The sequence below is a fragment of the Callithrix jacchus genome, chromosome 8 (assembly GCF_049354715.1).
Source record: "Callithrix jacchus isolate 240 chromosome 8, calJac240_pri, whole genome shotgun sequence".
Lineage (NCBI taxonomy): Eukaryota > Metazoa > Chordata > Mammalia > Primates > Cebidae > Callithrix > Callithrix jacchus.
This window is the reverse complement of record NC_133509.1, coordinates 93,268,799-93,288,612: the sequence shown is the minus strand read 5'-3', so window position 1 is coordinate 93,288,612 and position 19,814 is coordinate 93,268,799. Positions and strand designations below refer to the sequence as shown.

At 43.7% G+C, this 19,814-nt stretch overlaps 1 protein-coding gene across 2 annotated transcripts; it reads right to left on the bottom strand.

The window, feature by feature from the left end:
* Nucleotides 1–388: 388 nt before the first annotated feature.
* Nucleotides 389–10,423, bottom strand: DACT1 (dishevelled binding antagonist of beta catenin 1). 2 transcript variants are annotated; one of them, XM_017977132.4, is made up of 4 exons: nucleotides 9,837–10,423; nucleotides 7,547–7,679; nucleotides 6,633–6,788; nucleotides 389–3,411 (listed from the first exon to the last, which is right to left on the bottom strand). In XM_017977132.4, exons 1-4 carry the CDS (start codon nucleotides 10,179–10,181, stop codon nucleotides 1,532–1,534), a joined length of 2,514 nt encoding a protein of 837 aa, XP_017832621.3. In that variant the 5' UTR covers nucleotides 10,182–10,423; the 3' UTR covers nucleotides 389–1,531. The 2 variants fall into 2 exon arrangements, with proteins under 2 accessions (XP_017832621.3, XP_017832622.3); XM_017977133.4 differs by having other exon boundaries at nucleotides 389–3,300.
* Nucleotides 10,424–19,814: the final 9,391 nt, after the last annotated feature.

Here is a 19,814-nt window from a genome sequence, read left to right as displayed (position 1 = left end):
TACGTAAACCTAATACAGAGTCACAGCAAACATGGCAAAATGTTGGCAACTGTTGAATCTAGGTGGCATATAGTTGTTTATTGTATTATCAACTTTTCCATGTTTGAAATTTTTGTAATAAAAAGTTGGGAGAGATCATTATTTTCAGAAATGTTTTCCTTAGATGACACTTTTAATGCACCTTAAATTTTAAAGTACCTTAACTAGAAGTTGTCTGCTTTCCTTCATTTGCTTGTTCATCATCCATTCAAACACTAAACCTATCTGTATACAGCAAATATTCTAATGGTAGACTGTCAAATATAAATCTCACAAATAACACCAATAACCAGCTCAAGATTTATAGGTGCAAACATCTGGTTTTATACCCAAATAACAAAAACTTAACGGCAGTAAAACAAATCGTTTATTACTGCATATGTGTTATATTAAATTTACAAAATGATATATAAAAACACGTACTGTTTATATTATACAGTAATTTAACATCAACAGGAATATCAACACAAGTACTACTCGTGCACAAAACATGCATATATTGGTATACAAAAAGCAATTTTACACAATACTGCTTACCAAAAAAAATTGTTTTAAAAAAACAGCCCTTTCACGTAGGATCAGTGGTCCAATCTGGACTGGATTGCACTAATATGTTCAGGTCAATGCTTAGGTGGCATAGCGCTCAGTGAGCAATTCTGGGATTGGAGTCATGCCCAAGGGTTATTTCATTAAAAGTGAATGTCTCTGTGCCTGAGGACCAAAATTTTATCCCCAAAGCAAATCCTCCAAGGAATGAAAGGTTGGATCGTCTACAAATTAGGGAGGGGAAAGAAGGCATCAAAATGTTGGATAAACAGCCCTAGAAGGGGTTATTGGGAACAGGGCCTAGGCACCAAGTGTGTCAAAAGTTTTTGTGGATCCTTTTAAGTCCCTATCCAGGTTGCCATCTCTGGATTTAAGGTCTGGCCTCCAAGTCATGAGTCCAGTAAAAAGAACACTTCTGAGAAGAAAACCGAATGAGGATACATTTGAGAAACGTAGACTACAAAAAACTATAGAATACAATGACTGCCCCTTGTACCTACTTCACACTATTGTATGTGATGCCCCTCAACAGGAAAACCCTCATGGAGACACTGTCCCGAAGACTCAAGGAGCAAATACAAATCTAAAAATCCCATCCACCTGACCTTGGAATCAAAAGGTCTCATCCCAATAAAACTCGAACATCAAAACCTGTACCTTGCTAGATACTCAGAAAGTTTAAAATACAAAACAGCTGGTACCACAAAACTCACTATCACCACCATTAAAACCTCAATATTTACTTCTAACCAACAAAACATTCTTTACCTTCCCTTAAAGGCACTAGCGTCCATATGTGATGAAGATGAGACAATAATTTATCTTGGTTTTAATCTTAAAAGAAAAGCATTCCATGAAAAGTATTATACAAAAATCAAAACACCACCTTTTTTATTTTGGCAACTAGGAAAAAAAAAAATGACACTTTCTACACCAATGACATCACTCAAACCGTCGTCATCAGTTTCAAAGAGCCAGACCGAAAGCGGAGGATCTTCTTCTTGAGGTTATGTGAGGCCTTAATTTTGACAAAGGTTTTTGCAGGGTGGCTGTGAAGGTCTGGGGCCGTGACCGTTTGAATGGGGAGAGTCTGGACAAACTGGGACCAAATCAAGCCCCCGCTTTCTTCAGAGTCGCTGGTGGTTGTGCTCTCCCCCACGAACTCCCCCTCGCTCACACTCGACTCGCTGTCCCCGAAGCAGTTGGTGGTGTAATTGCTCTGCTCGTCCTCACTGGTGTCCACCACGGTGGAGTGGAACAGGGACTCGCACTCGGCCGAGTACTCGGAGTCGCTGGCCACATAGGCGTAGGGGCTGGCATAGGACAGAGGCACTGGCGCGGGGTACAGCCCCACATTCTCCCGGCGACTCCGCCGGGCCCTCCTCAGGGTCTCTTCATAGGAAATCTCGGCTGAGGACTTCCACCTCCGGTAGTCGGTTCGCTTGTGCTTAGGTTTTGCCACCACCGCCTCCCGTCCGTGGCCGTGCGCCCTGCTCCCGGCCCTGTGGCCCCCGCCCGTGAGCCTGCCGGGAACACCCGCCTCGGGCCCACCCCCACTCTTCCTCCCCTTGGAGGAGGCTTTCTTGAGTTTCTTATTTGTATCCAAGTCATCCGGGAAGCGACACTTCTTGCTCCCAGCCCGCGATTTCTCCCTGACAGTGGGCAAGCCGTTCTCCATCCCCTGGAGGACTTGGCCGCGGTGCTTCAGGCTGGAGCTCTTGGTGACGCCCACGTTCCTGTGGCCCCTATGGAGCCTGCCACTGGGCTGCTGCCCCGGGATGAACTGGGCCTTGACCAGGTGCGCCTCCTCCAGGCTTTGGGAAGAAGAGCCCTCGCTCTTGAAATCCAAGGCAGGCCTCTCTTCCAAGGGGAAAGCTGGAGACAGCAGGGGAGGAGCGGCCGGGGGCACGCCCTGCAGGCTGCTTTTCTGAGACATCTTTTTCAGGGGCTGGACAACTTTGTTCTCCTGCGGTGGGGCAGGGCCTCTGCCAGGACTCTCTTTTGGAGAGGCCCCTGAGAGTGGAGCGCTTTCTTTAGGTGACTCCGCTGTCCCGATGGTGGGACACCAAGCATGTTCTTGGGAGGCTGGCTTGGCCATTTTTGGCAGGTGCTTACTCTGAAGGTCGGAGGCAGCGCCTGAGGAGCAGCCCTCTGGCGAGGGCAACCTCTTGCTTTCTGCTTGCTCGGCCTTTGATTCTTTTGACCACTGCTTCGGCGGGGAGAAAGTCCCATTGACCAGAGACGGTATCCCGCCAGAGGGAAGACACGCCTGTTTAGAATTCTTCAGGTTCACACTGCTGCCCTGTGAGACGCCGCCCGGGGCTCTGACACAAACGCTCCCGTTCCTCAGAAGCCCTTTCGTGGGGTCGGCGTTCACACTGGTTCTTGGTTTGTTGGTCCTTACAGGGTGTGTTTTTTTCTGGACCAGGCTCAGAATGTAGCCATCCATTTTCTTGCTGGATGAAGGATGGGAAGCAGACCACAGACTGCTTGGGGATGGTAAGGAGCTGTCTGTTTTGACGACCTCCAGCTCAGATCCACCGCAAATGTCACTGGCATGGTTTCCAAGCCTGTCCTCTTCCCTCATAGGGCTGCCGGTCAGACAAAGGAGAAACATTGGGCTCTGCACAGCCACAGCATGAAGTGGACTGGGATAGCGATATACATCATTCCCGTTTTTAGACACCAGATCACACTGATACTTGGGATTCACATCTGCAATGACATCAAGGGAATTAAATTGTGGTGTGGAGAGGGAATGGCAAACTGCCCCTGAGGCCTGGTCTTCACAGTGGCCTTCTTTATATTCCAACCATCCTATGAGATCTGAAAAACATTTAAAGGTACACTCTGAAGAAATGAATTGGTCAGCACTAGCTTGACTCTGGGTTGAGAGAGAATGCCAAGTATTAAAAAAAACTCCACTAGGTGCCCTACCATTTGACATGTACTTACGGCTACTGAATGAGGGGGAAATATTTAACAAAAATTTTTGACAGCATATGATACATCCTCTGAAGGAAAAATATTCAGCCATTGAGAATGTTTTCAAACTACTGCATAATAGAGGGAAAACACCTTAAAGTTTAGTGAAAATCATGATGTAATACTAGAATATTATAATTTTATTAGGATCACATGTATGCAAAGAAAAAATGTCTGAGATGAAGCACACCCAGATTCTAGTAGTAGCATTTCAGTGTGATGAGAAGCAAGTGGTTATTTGCTTTCTTCTTTATTTTCTGTTTACTAAATTTTCAATAACTGTACCACATTTACAACTGGGAAAAATAAAATTTTTTGAATCACTGTTTCTCTAGGCTACTCTCCCCCTCTGTGTTCTATTCCTGGGTTTCTTTAAAAATACTTAGGATAAACTGTACATTCAGTAGGCTTTGTCCTCATTTTGTGTTTTTAAACCTAATTTCTAATGACATCCGTTCAAATATAATTGTCAACTGGAAGGTAAACTGGTCAAACGTCAGTAAAGACTGATCAAGTTTAAATAATAATCACCTTATATTTTCAATAGTGACACTAAAAAATAAAACAGGGGCCAGGTATGATGGCTCACGCCTGCAATCCTAACAATGGGAGGCTGAAGCATAAGGATCACTTAGGCCCGGGAGTTTGAAACTAGCCTGGGCAAAATAGTGAGACCCCATCTCTCTTAAAAAAAACTTTTAATAAAAACACACCATTTGTTAATATAAGGAATTCTTGATAAAATTTTAAAAGATTGAGTGGTAGTATTAATGGATAAATTTCCCACATTAAAAATGTTTTTTTAAACAGGATAAAGAATTCTTGATAAGATTTTAACAGATTGAGTGGTAATATTAATGGATAAATTTCGCACATCTTGAAAATGTAGGTGCCAAAAAACAGCAAAATCAAGCTTGCTTCCTTAAATCATTTTGATCTCTTAATTTGGAGAATATTATAAATAATGAATCCTTTTAATGACCTTCAGTTATCAGAGCAAATTAAAGTGGAGTTTATCAGTAATTGTCCTCTGTTATTTATTCAAATACTGAGAACCTGTATGTGCCAAATTTTATGTTGAGAAAGCTCCATGAACTTTCATGATAATTAGCAGTCTCAGGGAAAAAAATAATCTAGACCCAGATATGCTATGATTCATTGGTAAAGAAAATATAATAAAACCAAAGTGCCATGTCCCCACCCACTTGACCCCCACCCACCCAATAAAGAGCTTGCTCTAAAAGGAAACCTCTCTAGCTAACATCCTTCCCCATCCTTCCTCTTCCAGCAACCTAAGCCCTATCTTTGCCTTACTGAAAGCCACACTGACAAACACTTCACCATTCATTCCTCTTCCCTCTTTAGAGTTAAACAAAACAGACATCCCAGCCCCCAGGGCCCGGTACAACTGTCTCAATTATGTGAGGATATGGCATTTGTAAGAGCAGGGGTCTGTCTTGAAGGAAAACCTGAACCAAAGTGCCTTTAATGGGTCTATAAAGTTTCCCTCTGAAACCAGATCTGTGGAATGAAGGGGAGCAATTACCAATGAACTTGAGGTCCAGACACTCTAGATAACACAGTCTGTGCTTCCCCAGATGATTGCTGCTGACAACACACAGATATGAAGACATCAGCCAATTGGCTCCCTCAGCTACTCAGTGTTACATTTGCCTTGCCTGGACTCAGAACTTCAACCTTATACTCAAGTGGAGAACACAGACAAACCAGGAGTACGATGACTTGTGCCAGTACTACAGCAATTCTAATTTCCCTATTTACTCTTCTAAGAATTCACAATGTAACAGGACTAAGGAAGGAATCTTGAGTTCCAGCAACAACCCTGCCATTCAGCAGATGGAGAACCTCTGACAAATAGCTTATAAGCCAAAATTCCTCTTCTGTTAGATGAGAAGGTTGAAAACAACAATTTCTGAATTCTCTTGGGATGATGGAAAAACATGGACCTGGCAATTAGGCCTGAGTTGAATTCTGCTTCTGCCACTCACTACAGAGCCTTAAATAACGTATCTAACCTTATTAGCCGTCATGTTTTTTTTAATACATAAAATGGAGCAAACAACCACCATACTGTATAGAACTATTGGGAGGATTTAGTGGAGATAAATGTATGCAGAGCATCCAGTACAGTGTGCGACATGTAGTGGAAACACAGAAACTCTTTTAGTACAATAGCATAATTCCTTCTGGGGGTCACTGCAAGGATAGCCCAAAATAAGGAATAATGGCATGTGGGCACTCATTTAGTACAAGAAAATCAAGCTGCCATCATGCAGAACATTCCGGAGAACATGAAGGGGCCATTGCTCCCTGAAGTGCCAACCAGTTCTTGGCCAAGCTGACAGACAACTTAATGAGAGTGGTTTGACTGATTGATTAATTGATTGAGATGGAGCCTCACTCTGTCGCCAGGCTGGAGTGCAATAGCACAATCTTAGCTCACTGCAACCTCTACCTCCCGGGTTCAAGCAGTTCTCCTGCCTCAGCCTCCCAAGTAGCTGGGACTACAGGTGTGTGCCATCACACCCAGCTAATTTGTGTATCTTTAGTAGAAATGGGGTTTCACCATGTTAGCCAGGCTGGTCTTGAACTCCTGACCTCAGGTGATCCACCTGCCTTGGCCTCCCAAAGTGCTAGGATTACAGCATAAGCCACTACACCTGGCCAAGTTTTAGCTTTAAATAATTAAAAGAGGAAAACAGTTCCAGAATGGTTTTCAAAAGAAAATACAGGCAAGTTAACCTAACAGCAAAGGCTCAGAAACAGAGCTCAAGACCTCCAATACTGGGACAGGATTTCTAGAGATAAACTATCTTGATACTATCAGAATATATAACCAAGTAGCACCCAAATGGTACTGGAATAGTTCTAGATACTCACCTAGATGAAGCTCTAAGTTCTAGATGTAAGTATGGCACTAAATGCCACTAATTGATGAATCTTTGTTTTTCCACCAGTGAAAGGTACTGGAGCCAGATAATCTTTTAAGGGCCCTTGACCCCTTCCAATTTACAATTTCTGTCAATGCTAAAAATTCTTACCTGCAGATTTGGGGCAACCATCTGAGAGAGTCAGGGTTGCCTCCAAGGGGCTGCAAAAGCAGGTGCTGGAATGACAACTGGATAAACACTCACTGAACACCGAGTTAGAGGAATTGGAAAGGGATCCTGAAGCCCCATCACTCAGCTCATAAAACCCTACAAATAAAAATACCGTTGGAATTAAGATCATGTCAAGAAATAATGCATATTCATGCTTAAAAGGAAAATTAATCATTCAGGAAAAGGAGATTTGTTGAGCTTTTTGGTTTTTGGCCAATTTTGGCTCACTGGACTTTGGTGTCCTAATATTATGGTCTTATTTCAAACAATTCTTAGGAAAAAGCAAAGAACCCATAACCAGGAGTACATTTCAGAGTTACTCTCCCCCTCAAACTAACCTTACTCCTTAACCCCGCCTTGAAGATGTCCAAGGAAAGAAACTTAAATCTGTCAAAGCCTCATCTTTATCATGATTGTTTCAGAAAAAAAATAAGAGAAAAATCTATTTAAGGAGCCAAATGGTTTAAAAGAAAAAAAAAACTTTTGATGTGGTCTCAGGAAGTTGAAGTGTGACTAATTTTCTAGCCCAGTTCTGACTTACTCAAGTTTCAAAGGACGGCAGCTCTTGTAGAAATTTGAATAGGTTTTATTTTTAAACTCAGAGGACTCTAGTCACATCGATCTCATTACTAAAAATTTTGTTGTCTGAGTTTATTTCCCTCTCTTTCAGATGAAACTGAATGACAGATCCCTCTCATTCATATGAAACTGAATGGCAGACTGGTTTTTTTAATTTTCTCTCTCTGCACTGGAAACAAACTCCACTGCCATTTGCAGGTCTGGGAATGTTAACCACAGGGGCTGAGATGTACACTCATGAGTGCAGAATTCTGTCCTTGTGCTCCATCACTTACCTGAGCTAGGCCGGCTGTCTGTCTCCAGGTGCTCTTCAGATGTCTTTTCTACATCCAGTCTCAGGTCACTTATCTGCTTGTCAAGCTCTTGCAACTGATTCAACAAACCAGCATCTCTTCGCCTCAAACAATTCTGATTAGGAAGAAACAAAGGAAACATGAACATACAGGGGTGACAAAAGAACCAGAAAGTCTACTCTAAGGATTCAAATTACACATCCAAAGAGTTCACTAAAACTTATAAAACCAAAATTTTACTGGATGACCTGAAATAAAGAAAAACTTCAAGAATTTAAGAATATGTCCTATGCTTAATTCTACTTTCTCACATTTTGTGGCAATATAAAGTTTCTTCATGAAAACAAGACGTTTTTAGTTTCAACTAATATATACAAACTGATACTTTTTATAGATAGGGAGAAGAAAAATGGACTGAGACTTTAAATCATCTGATGTATAGCCAGTCTTTTAAAAAACAATACTTCACAGTAGACTCTTTAACTTGAAGTAAGAGTAACAGATTTCCTATAATACACTATAATCTTAGGTGAGATTTTCTGGCCAAATGACTTGGCCTGCAGAGTTTTATTTTCTATTAGTTGCTTTGTGGGGTTTAATCAGTCTTAGGGCCTTTGAAAGTGAGAAACTAATACTAATAGCCAGTGCCAAGTATAATGTGAGCCAGCAGAATCCAAAACCCTCATGGGAAGGCCCATTGAGATTTGAACGCCTCTGGGTTTCCAAAGGTGACAGATGGATTGTGCTAACTCACACTGCCACCTAGTGCTTCCTATTGCTGGAAAAGCAGGAGAACTCAAAAAGCATCTGGTTCAAATCATGAATGCCAAGTTTACAAATGAAAATAGTACCATAAACACTGACTGGACTGGAATTTTCTTGACATACTACCTTGCTCCCCTCAAGCAGACAATAGGAATGCACCTCTTACAGTCTTGAGATTCATACAGACAAAAAGGTGCAATTGCACAAGACAATAAAGTGTAAGTCACCAGCCATAACCAGTGAGAACTGGCTCAAATCAGTGTTACATCCGAATCTGGTCTGTGACCAAAGCAGCACAGTAAAATACCAAAACAGAGATATTACACAAACCATAGTGTACATCTTTACAGAACACATGCATATGAATATCTGCTCTTCTTGTCTTTTAAAATGCTTGGAGACATAAACCATATTTGTTTGCTACAATTAATTTCTTCAGGAAAAATGAACCTATCAGAAGTACTCTGGTGCTTAAAAACACACACACAGAAATGATCTGAAAAGAGCTTATAGAAGAAAATACATGACAAACGCGCAGCATCACTACTTTATTGTGGGAGGGCCACTATCTGGCATATGTCTAGTTTAGATATATCACTTGGTCGGGTGAGGACGTTTGCTGTTTCCAAAACTACCTTTTGAGGTCACTGAAAACAAAGCTGCCGCCATTATTCTGAGGCGGGGTCAAAAGCTGTTCATCAATACATTAAGCTCCAAAGTTCTTTTTCTTCCCCCTTAATGAAGACTGCATATGACTGAGACGCTGACAGAAATCCAGTAAGACAAATGTTCCCCTAGAGCAGGTTCTCTTTTCTCCCACCTCCACCACCAATCACAGCTGGCAGAACAGAACGTATAAAATATGAGAGGAGGGGACAGTCTCCAGCCAAATTTCCATCATTTCCATCTAGTTTGAGCTGCCTTATACAAAGGGCTTCTATTTGAAATTAAGCACCAGCCTGGGTGAAAGCTGGCATGCTGAGGAGATCTCTGGGAGAGGCACGGCTCCCTACAGGCGCTCCAGTGTAATCGTAAAACTCGGCCTTGGACAGTTAAGCACGCCACAAACCCCGTCCTTGGCTTTTGGCCTCTCTCGGCGGGAGGAGGGGAAGCCAAGAAAACCTCCAAATAAAATGGTATTTTAAGTGGGAGTTTGCAAACCTCTGGGGAGAGGCCATATACTCATCAAACTAAGGAGACCGAAGGTTAGAACTAGACGACTCCAAGAATCTCGAAGGCAGAGGAGGAGGGAAGAGCAGCCACCCCCTTCCTGCAATCCGCGCGAGGTCGCCAGACACAAAGCGGGCACACGCCAGAAACGTGTGGGCGTCGGCAGCCCACGCGCCGCGGGCACTCAGTAAGGGGACCAGGGAGGTACGGGGCAGATGCTCCCATAACAGCGAGCATCTCCCCAGCCAGAGGTAACCTCGAGCCCGCCCCAGGCCACCTGCCCAACCTCCAGCCCCGGGGCAGGGACAGCTGTGCTCCACCTTCGGGAACGACTTACCAATTGCTTTCGTAGCAGCAAGATGTTCTCCTCCAAGAACTTCTCCTCCAGGCGGCTGCGCTGCGCCGCCTCCCCCGGTAGCTCCCCGGCGCGGGGCGCAGCAGCCCCCGCAACCCCCGGGCCGCGCAGGGCGCCCCGGACCAGCAGCTCCTGGCGCTGGCGCAGGTACTCCAGCTCCGCCAGCCCGGCCAGCGTGGCCTCTTGCCGCTCCCGGGTGCGCTGCCGCTCGGTGTCCGCCTCGCCCTTCTCCCGCCAGCGCCCTTCGGGTTCCACCGCGCGCTGCTCGGCTCGGGCTGGCGCCGGCGCCTCCAACTCCCTCGCTGTCCCGACCGGACTCGGCTTCATGGCCCCCAATCGGGCAGCGAGCGCCGTCACCTCAGCGGGGTCGGCCGGGCGGAGGAGCAGGGCGCTAGGGCTGCGGCCGCCGACTCATGCCGCCCTGCGGCGGGGCGCGGCGCTGGAGGGGGCGGTAGCCAGAAGCCCTCGGGTCCTGCGCGCTGCCGCCGGGTGCAGCAATCCCGTCCCGGCCCGGCAGGCGCCGTCCGCTGTCGCCGCGCGTCCCTCGCCGAGGCCCGGCAGCTGATAACGCCCTGCCCGGAGCTACGTCACACTCGACAGCCCTGCGAACCCCCCGCCTGGCGCCCGCCTCCCCGCCCCGGCCCCTCGGCTGCGACGCTCGCGCCCCCAGGCTTCCCCTCTTCTGTCAGGCGCGCCGCCCGGCGCTCAGAGCCGCCTCCTCCTCGCTCGACCCTCCCCGCCTCCTCCCCGGCTCTCCCCGCGGGCCTCCTCGCCCCCTTTTCGGGTTTACTGCACCCGATTTTGCCCTCGCTCCTCATTGGCTCTTTCCCGTCGCCCAAAGCTCGGGGCGAGCGCCTGGAGCCCCAGCATCCTGTTACAGTCGGCCGCGCAGGCAGGGGCCGCGACGGGACGCGGCAATTGGGCTCTCCCGAGAACTTTCAGAAACTCAACCAAGTTGCAGCAGTCTTAACCCTTTCCCCACACGGCCACTCCTCATTTCCACTCACCAAGTTAGGTTCCTTTCACTTCCCAAGCCGGGTACTGCGAGTGTATTCACAGACGAGTCCTGAGGGGTTGGTCCCTTAACTCCACTATGTAAAGGCAAGCAATACAAAGCACGATGCAATGTTGTTCTAAAACTGTTAACTTTTGTTGTCGTTTTAATTTTTTAACGTCTTACTATGGACGGCATTTAAAATTAGGCAGGAGGATGCGCTGTATACACCAAGAGGTTGCATCTCTTCAAGCCTGCGATTTGAGTGCACGCGCGTGCGCGCTTTGGTTTTTGTTTGAGCTTTTATTATTACTTAGTCTGCGTTTACAATAAGAACTCTGACTCAGAAATCAGACTGTCTGGATTTGTATCCCAGTTTCACCCCTAAATAGCTGTGCGGGCAACTTATTCCCTTCTCTGTGTCTGTTACCCCCACTGTAAAAGGGAGCAGCTGCTATGGGAAACTGCTATTGAAGAATTGTAATAATATGCAGCATATGATAGATATTGCGGGGGCTGTGCGCTCACCACGTGGCTAGCACATAGGTAGTAAGGGTTATATAAGTTATAGCTTTTCTCCAGAGGGATTTAAAAGTCTTCCCTCTTGAAGTTTCATGTATTGATCATCTCTGCTTGGAACACACTACTCCAGACCCCTATCCCACTGAAATTTCCGGTGGGATAGAGGTCTGGAAATGCCACTGGCTGTCTTATCTGTGGAAAAGTACCACATATATCTTCAAAAGCAGTACATCCAAGAACCTCGGAAATTCAATCCCGCAAGTCACAATTGCTGAAGTCCAGACAGTGTTGTGTGAAGGAGTGCATCCTATATCATTATTTCAGAACCTTACACTTTTGCCCATCTGCTTACCCCTGCTAGGAATTCCTCTTCTTTTCTCCCCTCTCTGTGTGGTTTACTCTCAGTTCACTCACTTCCCTCCTTTGAGCTCCAGTAAACTATATAAATATCTGATTTTTATCCCATGCTACCTGTAAGGTTACTTACCTGGATGTGCACACACTTATCTCTGTACGTGGGTGTTTATATGTATCTCTTTTCTCCGTCTACATTATGACAGCTTCCTGAAGGCAGAGACTGTTCTAATACCCTCTTAGTATCACTGTCTTCGGCACATTACCTTGCAAGTATTCACCTGACAATTGCTAGAGAGAGACTCAACATAATGTAGATTGGTTGTAAATTCCTTTTTCATTAACATATTCTTAAACTAACTTTTAAACTTAATAGTGTCCATTTAATCTCCATTACTACAAATAGAATTAAGTTGACATTTACAAAAACAAAAACAAAAGAACTCCCTTGCCACCTTTCACTTTCCTCCCTATTGCTGCCTCGCACAGACATGAAAGGAACTACAAACTTGATTCATAATTAACAAGGTTGTATATTAGATCTAAAAATGGAATTATGGTCAGGTGTTCACAAGCATACAAAATCAATTCTATTCAGGTTATCTATTCTTTATGCCCACTGTTGCCAAACACTACTTTATAATACAGAAACTAATTTTTCTCCCTAATTTTACCAAGGCACGAAACAATAATGACTTATCCTGCTTGCCAAATGCCACTCACCCTTGTCCTCTGTCATTGTTTCATTCTACTCATTTCTAAACAAGCTTCTTGCTTTCTAGCTCTGAATTAGATTCCTCTGTCTGGGTGGAGTCTATTATTGTGGCCTGTGTTATGTCACACATCAACAACTATATTTATATAGTTGAGGGAGAGAAAAAAGCTGAAACACATTTTTACACACAACTAATAAATCTTGTGAGGCAGGCAGACAAGTTGCTATGTCTCCAAACCTCCCCACCCTCCCAAAACCCCTCCCCACCAAATGCCACTTTGAGCTGGCTCATTAGTCCAAAGTAAGCCATTTGCCATAACAGCTTGTATATCTCCATGAAGAAGTGTTCTCAGCAAGTTTAAATATTAAAACTAATGTATTCAGATGGTTCCACCAATAAAATGGTCACGAAAAGGAAAAAAGGTTATGCTTTCCAAAGTATCCATTACACATTAATAAATAATGCTGTTCATTCACATGCCAATTAAAACAAACTCGGGCTGTCAAATGAAGTTAGAAGCAAGGAGCTCAATGCTGTAATTGTTTTTCCAGGAAAACTCCCAATGTCATCAGATTAAGTGAGATGGGCTGGGTTGCCCCTAGTCTCTTTTTAAGCTAGCAGTCAAATTTTCTCCCTCCAGTCTAATTCCCTGGATTTTCTTTCCTCTTTGATTCTTTTGTTTTCATTGCAGGTATTCCAGAAGCAGTTGAAAGTAATCGCCCACTGCTCCCTTATGTTGCCAACAGAATCTCACTTCCCCCTACTGTTTTGATTTTTCTCTCCCTTTCTTTTTAAAGCAGGTGCTGGTAGTTCCTCCTCCACTAGTGCTATTTCATTATCTCCTTTCTAATGTTCTTCAGCCCTCGTTGGTTCCTTTGCTTTCCCTGGACACTTCTATCTTCTCAGAAAAACTGTTAATTGACACTCAGAAAGTGGACCACTAAAGATGGGGTGGACCTGCCACCTGGATGGTCTGGAGACTAAGATAAAGTTGCCAGCATGAAAAGGAGTCTTGGCTGAATATATTACAGTTGTGTGGCTTATGATTGAAGATCTGTCCTGGGCAGAGCCAGAAAATGTCCCTCATACCACATAGTCTGATGCTTTGCCCTTAGGCAGAACAGCTCCTAACAGCACCGCCACCAAAGTCTGAGCATCATTCTACAAATGCCTTGTCCAGCAGTGAACATTCTATTGCAGCCAAGCAAAGTAAGGAGTATCAATTGCACATTTTGCTATCAAGCAAAGCAGCAAAATGATGCCTTGCAGCTTTTATGGCGAAACAAACACAAATGATGTAATTGGGAAAAGCTGTCTCCGAATAGGAGGAAAAAAGTAAAGGGCAATCGTTTGAGTTGGAGTGATGACCACCATTCGAGCGTCTGGGATCAAAGCCCCAGCCAGACATCAAAGCCCATTTGAGTCTAATGCCAAAAGAGCCACAGTGAATTAAACTTCATATATAAACTAATTATAGCTTGACCCCACAATCAGGCTTCAGTGAACACACAGGGGAAAGAAAGATCATTTGAAACAAAAGTTCAAGAAAAAAGAAACTTGGTAGCAAAACGGGGCAACATCATGGCCCTGAAAATTTTAAACATCTTTAGAGGGCAGAGGGGAATAGGGGAATAGCAGAACAAACAGCAAATCGTTTGACAATGCGGGTCTTGTTTGAAAGGCTATAAAACGACTCTTTCCATCCTCTCTGACTGGTGCACAACCAAACACGACCAAATAAACCATCATAGAATAAAAGGTTATCTTTTAGCTGTATTTTAGTGCTGTTAAAGAAGTTGTATGTAACCAGGTTTTATTGTAGAAGCCCAGGGTGATTCCATGAAGTTTGGTGGTAAGTTCTTCAGGAAGCTCCGACTTTCTCATGCAGAGCACTGTGGATTCCAAAGATTCTAGAATGTCTGGAAGTGAGTGTATTCCCCACCACCTTAGTCACTGATTAAGGTGATTAAGGCTTCACCAACCTCAGACTTCCATCCCTTAGCTCTGCCATTTCTACCGGTCATCTTTACAGATGGAAGGTGAAGAGTACCATGTGTGCATATACCTAGAGCTACATACTGTGGACAACCATGAAAGGATTTCATTCCAAAGCAAAATTTCAAAGTGTTTCGGAGACAAGTGGCTTTTTTTTTCAGACAGGGTCTTACCCTGTCATACAGGCTGGAGTGCAGTGGCACCATCTCAGATCACTGCAGCCATGACTTTCCAGGCTCAAGTCATCCTCCCGCCTCAGCCTCTCAAGTAGCTAGGACTACAGGCTAATTTTTGTGTTTTTTTGTAGAGATGGGGTTTTGCCATGTTGGCCAGGCTAGACTTGAACTTCTGAGCTCAGGCAGTCTACCTGTCTTGGCTTCCCAAAGTGCTGGGATTACACAAGTGGCTTCTTTAAATAATTGTATCGGTGGATTTTGACCTCATTCGGCTTTATTAGGACCATTTCCCTAATAATTTAAAAATTTTAATTTCACAAACTGACAAACAATTGTATATATGATTTCATGATTCATAGAATCTTTTCAATCACATTTTTGTATATAAACATTAGTGTTTTCTTAAAACAACATCTAAATTTATAACCTGAATACTTAATAACTGAAAAATTATTTTTTTAAAAAAGGCATTCTCGTGGGATAAAAACAAATATGTATCATCATCATTACATTGCACCTCTTTGAATATTCACTCACAGATATTTATTGAGTACCTAATATATATACTAGGCACTGGGGATATAGTGGTGAGCAAGTCAGATACAGTCCCTACATTCATGAAGCTTATGGCCTAGAAGGTAAATGGGAAACTAATTAAATAATCACATACATAAGTGTGTATGTGTGCATTTACAAATTGTAAAACTATCACAATTTGCAAAATAATATTTTAAAAGCAGATATATTCTATGATTATATCAAAAAAGTTATACTCAAATGAAATTACAAAAATATATTTTTGACCTTTATAATCCTTAAATTTTTTCCGGGAAAAGAGATCTTATATTTTACTTCGTATTATCTTATTTTTTTAAATATTTATTCCCCTTAAAGCCACATTTGAAATTACTTTAGGAAGATACTTGCTGCATACCAAAACAATATTTCATCTAAATATCTTCCACTGAAAGGGAGTAACTAGTACATGTAAATAAGCTTTAAGTAACTTACTACTGCACTGATCTGCTTACTACTTTTTCCTCAGAATAATCCCAGAAAGGTGAAAGAGAAAGCATCACTCCAACCCAGGGTACTATGAGCAATTTCCAATATGGTTTCCTGGTCGTTTCTACATAGTGTAAAGAAATAAGAGGTGACATTTTGTGGGAGAGCCCTAGATTATTAACATGAAAGTGGAGGTTTTTGATTTAGGATATAGACATTTTGTCCAACTTTTCCATCTCCTTTCCCCTGTGAACCCAGCCTCTCTGAGGCCAGGCAAGAACTGAAAACAAGCTCTCACAATGATTTCCTGGCCCGTGTTTGCCTCCAAGACCCGCACAGCCTCTTTAATTAAGACCCATCAGGGGCTTAGGGATCCCTGTGGAAAAGGCTGGAATGCCATTATCACCCCCAGAGAGGCTGAAAGCGCGCACTGCTGGCCGGGCTCAGGTCGCCTTGCCCCACGGGGCGCCGCCTCCTCTAATCCCGTGGCACCTCCGCAGGGCGCAGTGTGAAGAGTAGCACATTCACTTCAAACAGAAGTCGGGCCCAGAGTGTATGTTTGGGCTAAGGGGGAAGATGGGGGTCGTGAAGAGACTCAGATTCAAAGAGAAGTCGGCTGGGATGACAGTCAGTGGCTGCCTGCGGCTCAGAGACCTGAAGAGACTGATAGAAAGCCTAGGGGCTCCATTTTCATCTCCCTCCGGCTGCCCCCCTTCCCCCGCCACCCCAGGGACTTCTCCCTCCTGAGCTGAGATGCTTTGAAGTCCTGGAGGGTGGTTTAGACAACAGATGGGACAATTCGCTTCTGTTCAGTTTGGTCCTATAGAGGAATTTGGTTGACCCACTCTTGGCTTTAATAGAAGCTGTTTTCTTAAGAGAAAGAATCCGATTCTAACATGGCACTTACTGATGTGGTGGAAAGATACAGATTTTTGGAATCCCGCCAGTTTGGATTAACTCCTGCTGCACCACATTCTGCCACTCCATAACATTCACCATACACTGGTTTTGCCAACTTTGACCCCTCTCAGCCTTGTTTTTTTCATCAGTAAAATGGTGCCTAAACCTAACCTAATAGGGAGGTGTGGTGATTTCTTCCTTCCTTCCTTCCTTCCTTCCTTCCTTCCTTCCTTCCTTCCTTCCTTCCTTCCCTCCCTCCCTCCCTCCCTCCCTCCCTCCTTCCTTCCTTCCTTCTTCTTGCTTGCTTGCTTTTTCTTTCTTTCTCTCTTTTGTAGAGACAAGGGTCTCACTATATTGCCTAGGCTGGTCTCAAGCTCCTGGGCTCAAGTGATCCTCCTCCTGCCTGGGCCCCCCAAAGTGCTGGGATTGCAGGCCAGTGCCACCACACCCAGCCTGTGATATTTCTGATAATAAATGTTGGTTGCCCCCCAAGTTCCAAATATTATACACACATGTGCACAAACACACACATAGAATATACAATTAAGGACATTCTTAGGAGATTAAAATTATCATTAGCCATCATAATTGCCTTGAGAGCTTTCATCAGGCATATGCATCACATTGTTTTTAAAAACTCTTTATTTTGAGCTATAAGTAGATCCACCCATTTGAGGACAAAAATCTGGGTACTACAGTGCTGCCACGATAAAACACAGGGGTCCCGCCCTTGGAAACCAAATGGGCCAATAGAGCAGCAGCAGGGTATATGAGGAAGAATATAAATTTTGGCCAGAGTTCAACTCTTTGAACAAGTTGTTTAACCTGAGCCTTAGTTCCTCATTTGTAAAATGGGCTTGCTCTTAATTCACAGACAGCTAATGTGAAGGGTGTGGCACACAATAGATGCTGGAATACAGTTTATGAAGCTTATTCATCCTCTTCCTTTTTTGCATAGCCTCTTATTGTGGAAAATTTCAAAACACCAAAGTACAGAAAATGGTATAATGAATCTCCATGAACCCATCACCCAAGTTAACAATTGCAGATTATAAACAGGGCCCATTTAGAAATGAATATTTTGACAATTTTGGGACTACCAGATATAAGATAGTTACAGATTAGAGATGTAATTTTATTATTAGTTTAGTGCCAGACATATAATAAGCACTCAATGAATGCTAGATGGTATTATTATCATCACTATCTTTTTTTTTCTAAAATTTATCCAAAACCTTTGTATACATGTGTAATACATCTTTCATCCAAAGAGCACAGGAAGATTTCCCACAATCCTTACAATATATCATGGTGTGAGGAGTCAAAGATACCCTAAAGTAAGAGCAATGAAGTGATTTCTCTCAGTCACTCAGTATAAGACTCCAGTTACTGCCCCTCGGCTTCTCATTGTTCTGTAGAGAGTGAGCTCCTCTTGAGAGCTGAACCCACCGCTAATGCAGTTTTCCCTCTCCAAGTTGAGTGGCAAGACTGGGTGAATGAATGCTTCATGACTAAAATCATAGTGTCTGGGCCTGGCACAGTGGCTCACGCCTATAATCCCAACACTTTGGGAGGCCAGCGTGGGTGGATCGCTTGAGGAGTTCACAACCAGCCTGCCAACATGGTGAAACCCCATCTCTACTAAAAATATAAAAATTAGCTGGGCATGGTGGCCCACACCTGTAATCCCAGCTACTTGGGAGGCTGAGCCAGAATAATCACTTGAACCCAGGAGGTGGATGTCACAGTGAGCCACTGAGATCACACCACTCCACTCCAGCCTGGGCAACAGGTCTCCCCCTGTCTCTCTATATATATATCAGAGTGTGGAACAAAGTACTTTGAGGAAAAGAATGCATTAAGCTAAATTAGCTTGCTAATTAGTTAAAGCATTCCCAATGTCTAGATTAGGTTTCCTTTATTTGAGTGTTTCAGAGCCATTTTTCTCAAACTAAATTTACTATTGTTAAAAGAAAAACTTCGGACAAATTAAATTTAACAGAGTTTTTTGTGTGTGTGTGTGAGTGGGGGTGCTGTAGTCTTGCTCAACCTCTGGGTAGCTGGGACTACAGGCATGCGCCACCATGCCCTGCCAATTTTTGTATTTTTAGTAGAGATGGGGGTTTCATCATGTTGGCCAGGGTGGTCTCGAACTCCTAATCTTGGGTGATCCACCCACCTAGGCCTCCCAAAGTGCTGGGATTATAGGCATGAGCCACTGTGCCCAGCCTAATAGAGTTTCATTGAGCAAAGAACTATCTTGAATCAGGCAGCACCCCTTCCCACTCCACTAACACTGCCCCAACAATAGGTTCAGAGGAACTCCCAGGGCTACCACATGGTCAGATAACATTTATGGACAGAAAAAGGAAAGTGCCATACAGAAAACAGAAGTGAGGTACAGAAACAACTGGATTGGTTACAGCTTCGCTTTTGTGTTTTTGAACAGGATTTAAATAGTTGGCTGGCTGTGATTGACAAAAACTGATCTGCTATGATTCACAAGTCCCCCTGGACATCCAGTTAGATTAAGATTCACTGTGTATGGAGAAACCTTTAGGCTGAACTTTAAATACATGTAAGGAGGTCAAAACTTTGGTGCTGATCAGAAGTGAGATTATACCTGTGAGTAGCCACTGCACTGCAGCCTAGGCAACATAGTGAGAACCCATCTCTATTTATTTTAAAATGCAAGGAGGCGGCTTTAGGCTAAAGTTAATTTAACACAATGTTACATAAATTAAAATTATGGCCATTATGCATAGAAACACTGAAGCCAAGAATGTGACTTCAAAAACTCTGAAGTGAATTCTTAGCTTAATTAATGTGGCCTCTCTTGTCCAATTAAACTCCTCACGGGCAGGGATAAATTCTGTATCATCTCTAACTCTCTCAGAAAGAAGCACAAGATGAAGCAGATACTCAACAAAAGCTTATTTAATGTAATCACCTTCAAAGTAGATTGAGATCGAATCCCCATCTGTGACACACCAGAAGGACTGACCTTGGAAAATTCTATAAAATTTAGACATTTGGAAACAAACCAAACATGGGTGCTTTTCCTGTCTGCTCCACTTTCAGAAATGTCTCTTGTGAGTTTGTGCCTCACAGGAAAATGTGAGGAAACAGGAAAAAGAGAAACAGTTCCATTTCTGAAAAGATAAGAATAAAGTCTGATTAAGACAAAAGACATTTGGGCGTAGTGGAGTTAAAACAAACTCAGACCCGCTCAGCCCGTTTGAAGTTGACAAGAAACAGAGAACAACCCACAGGCCATTGTGGAGCATTTAACCAGCAT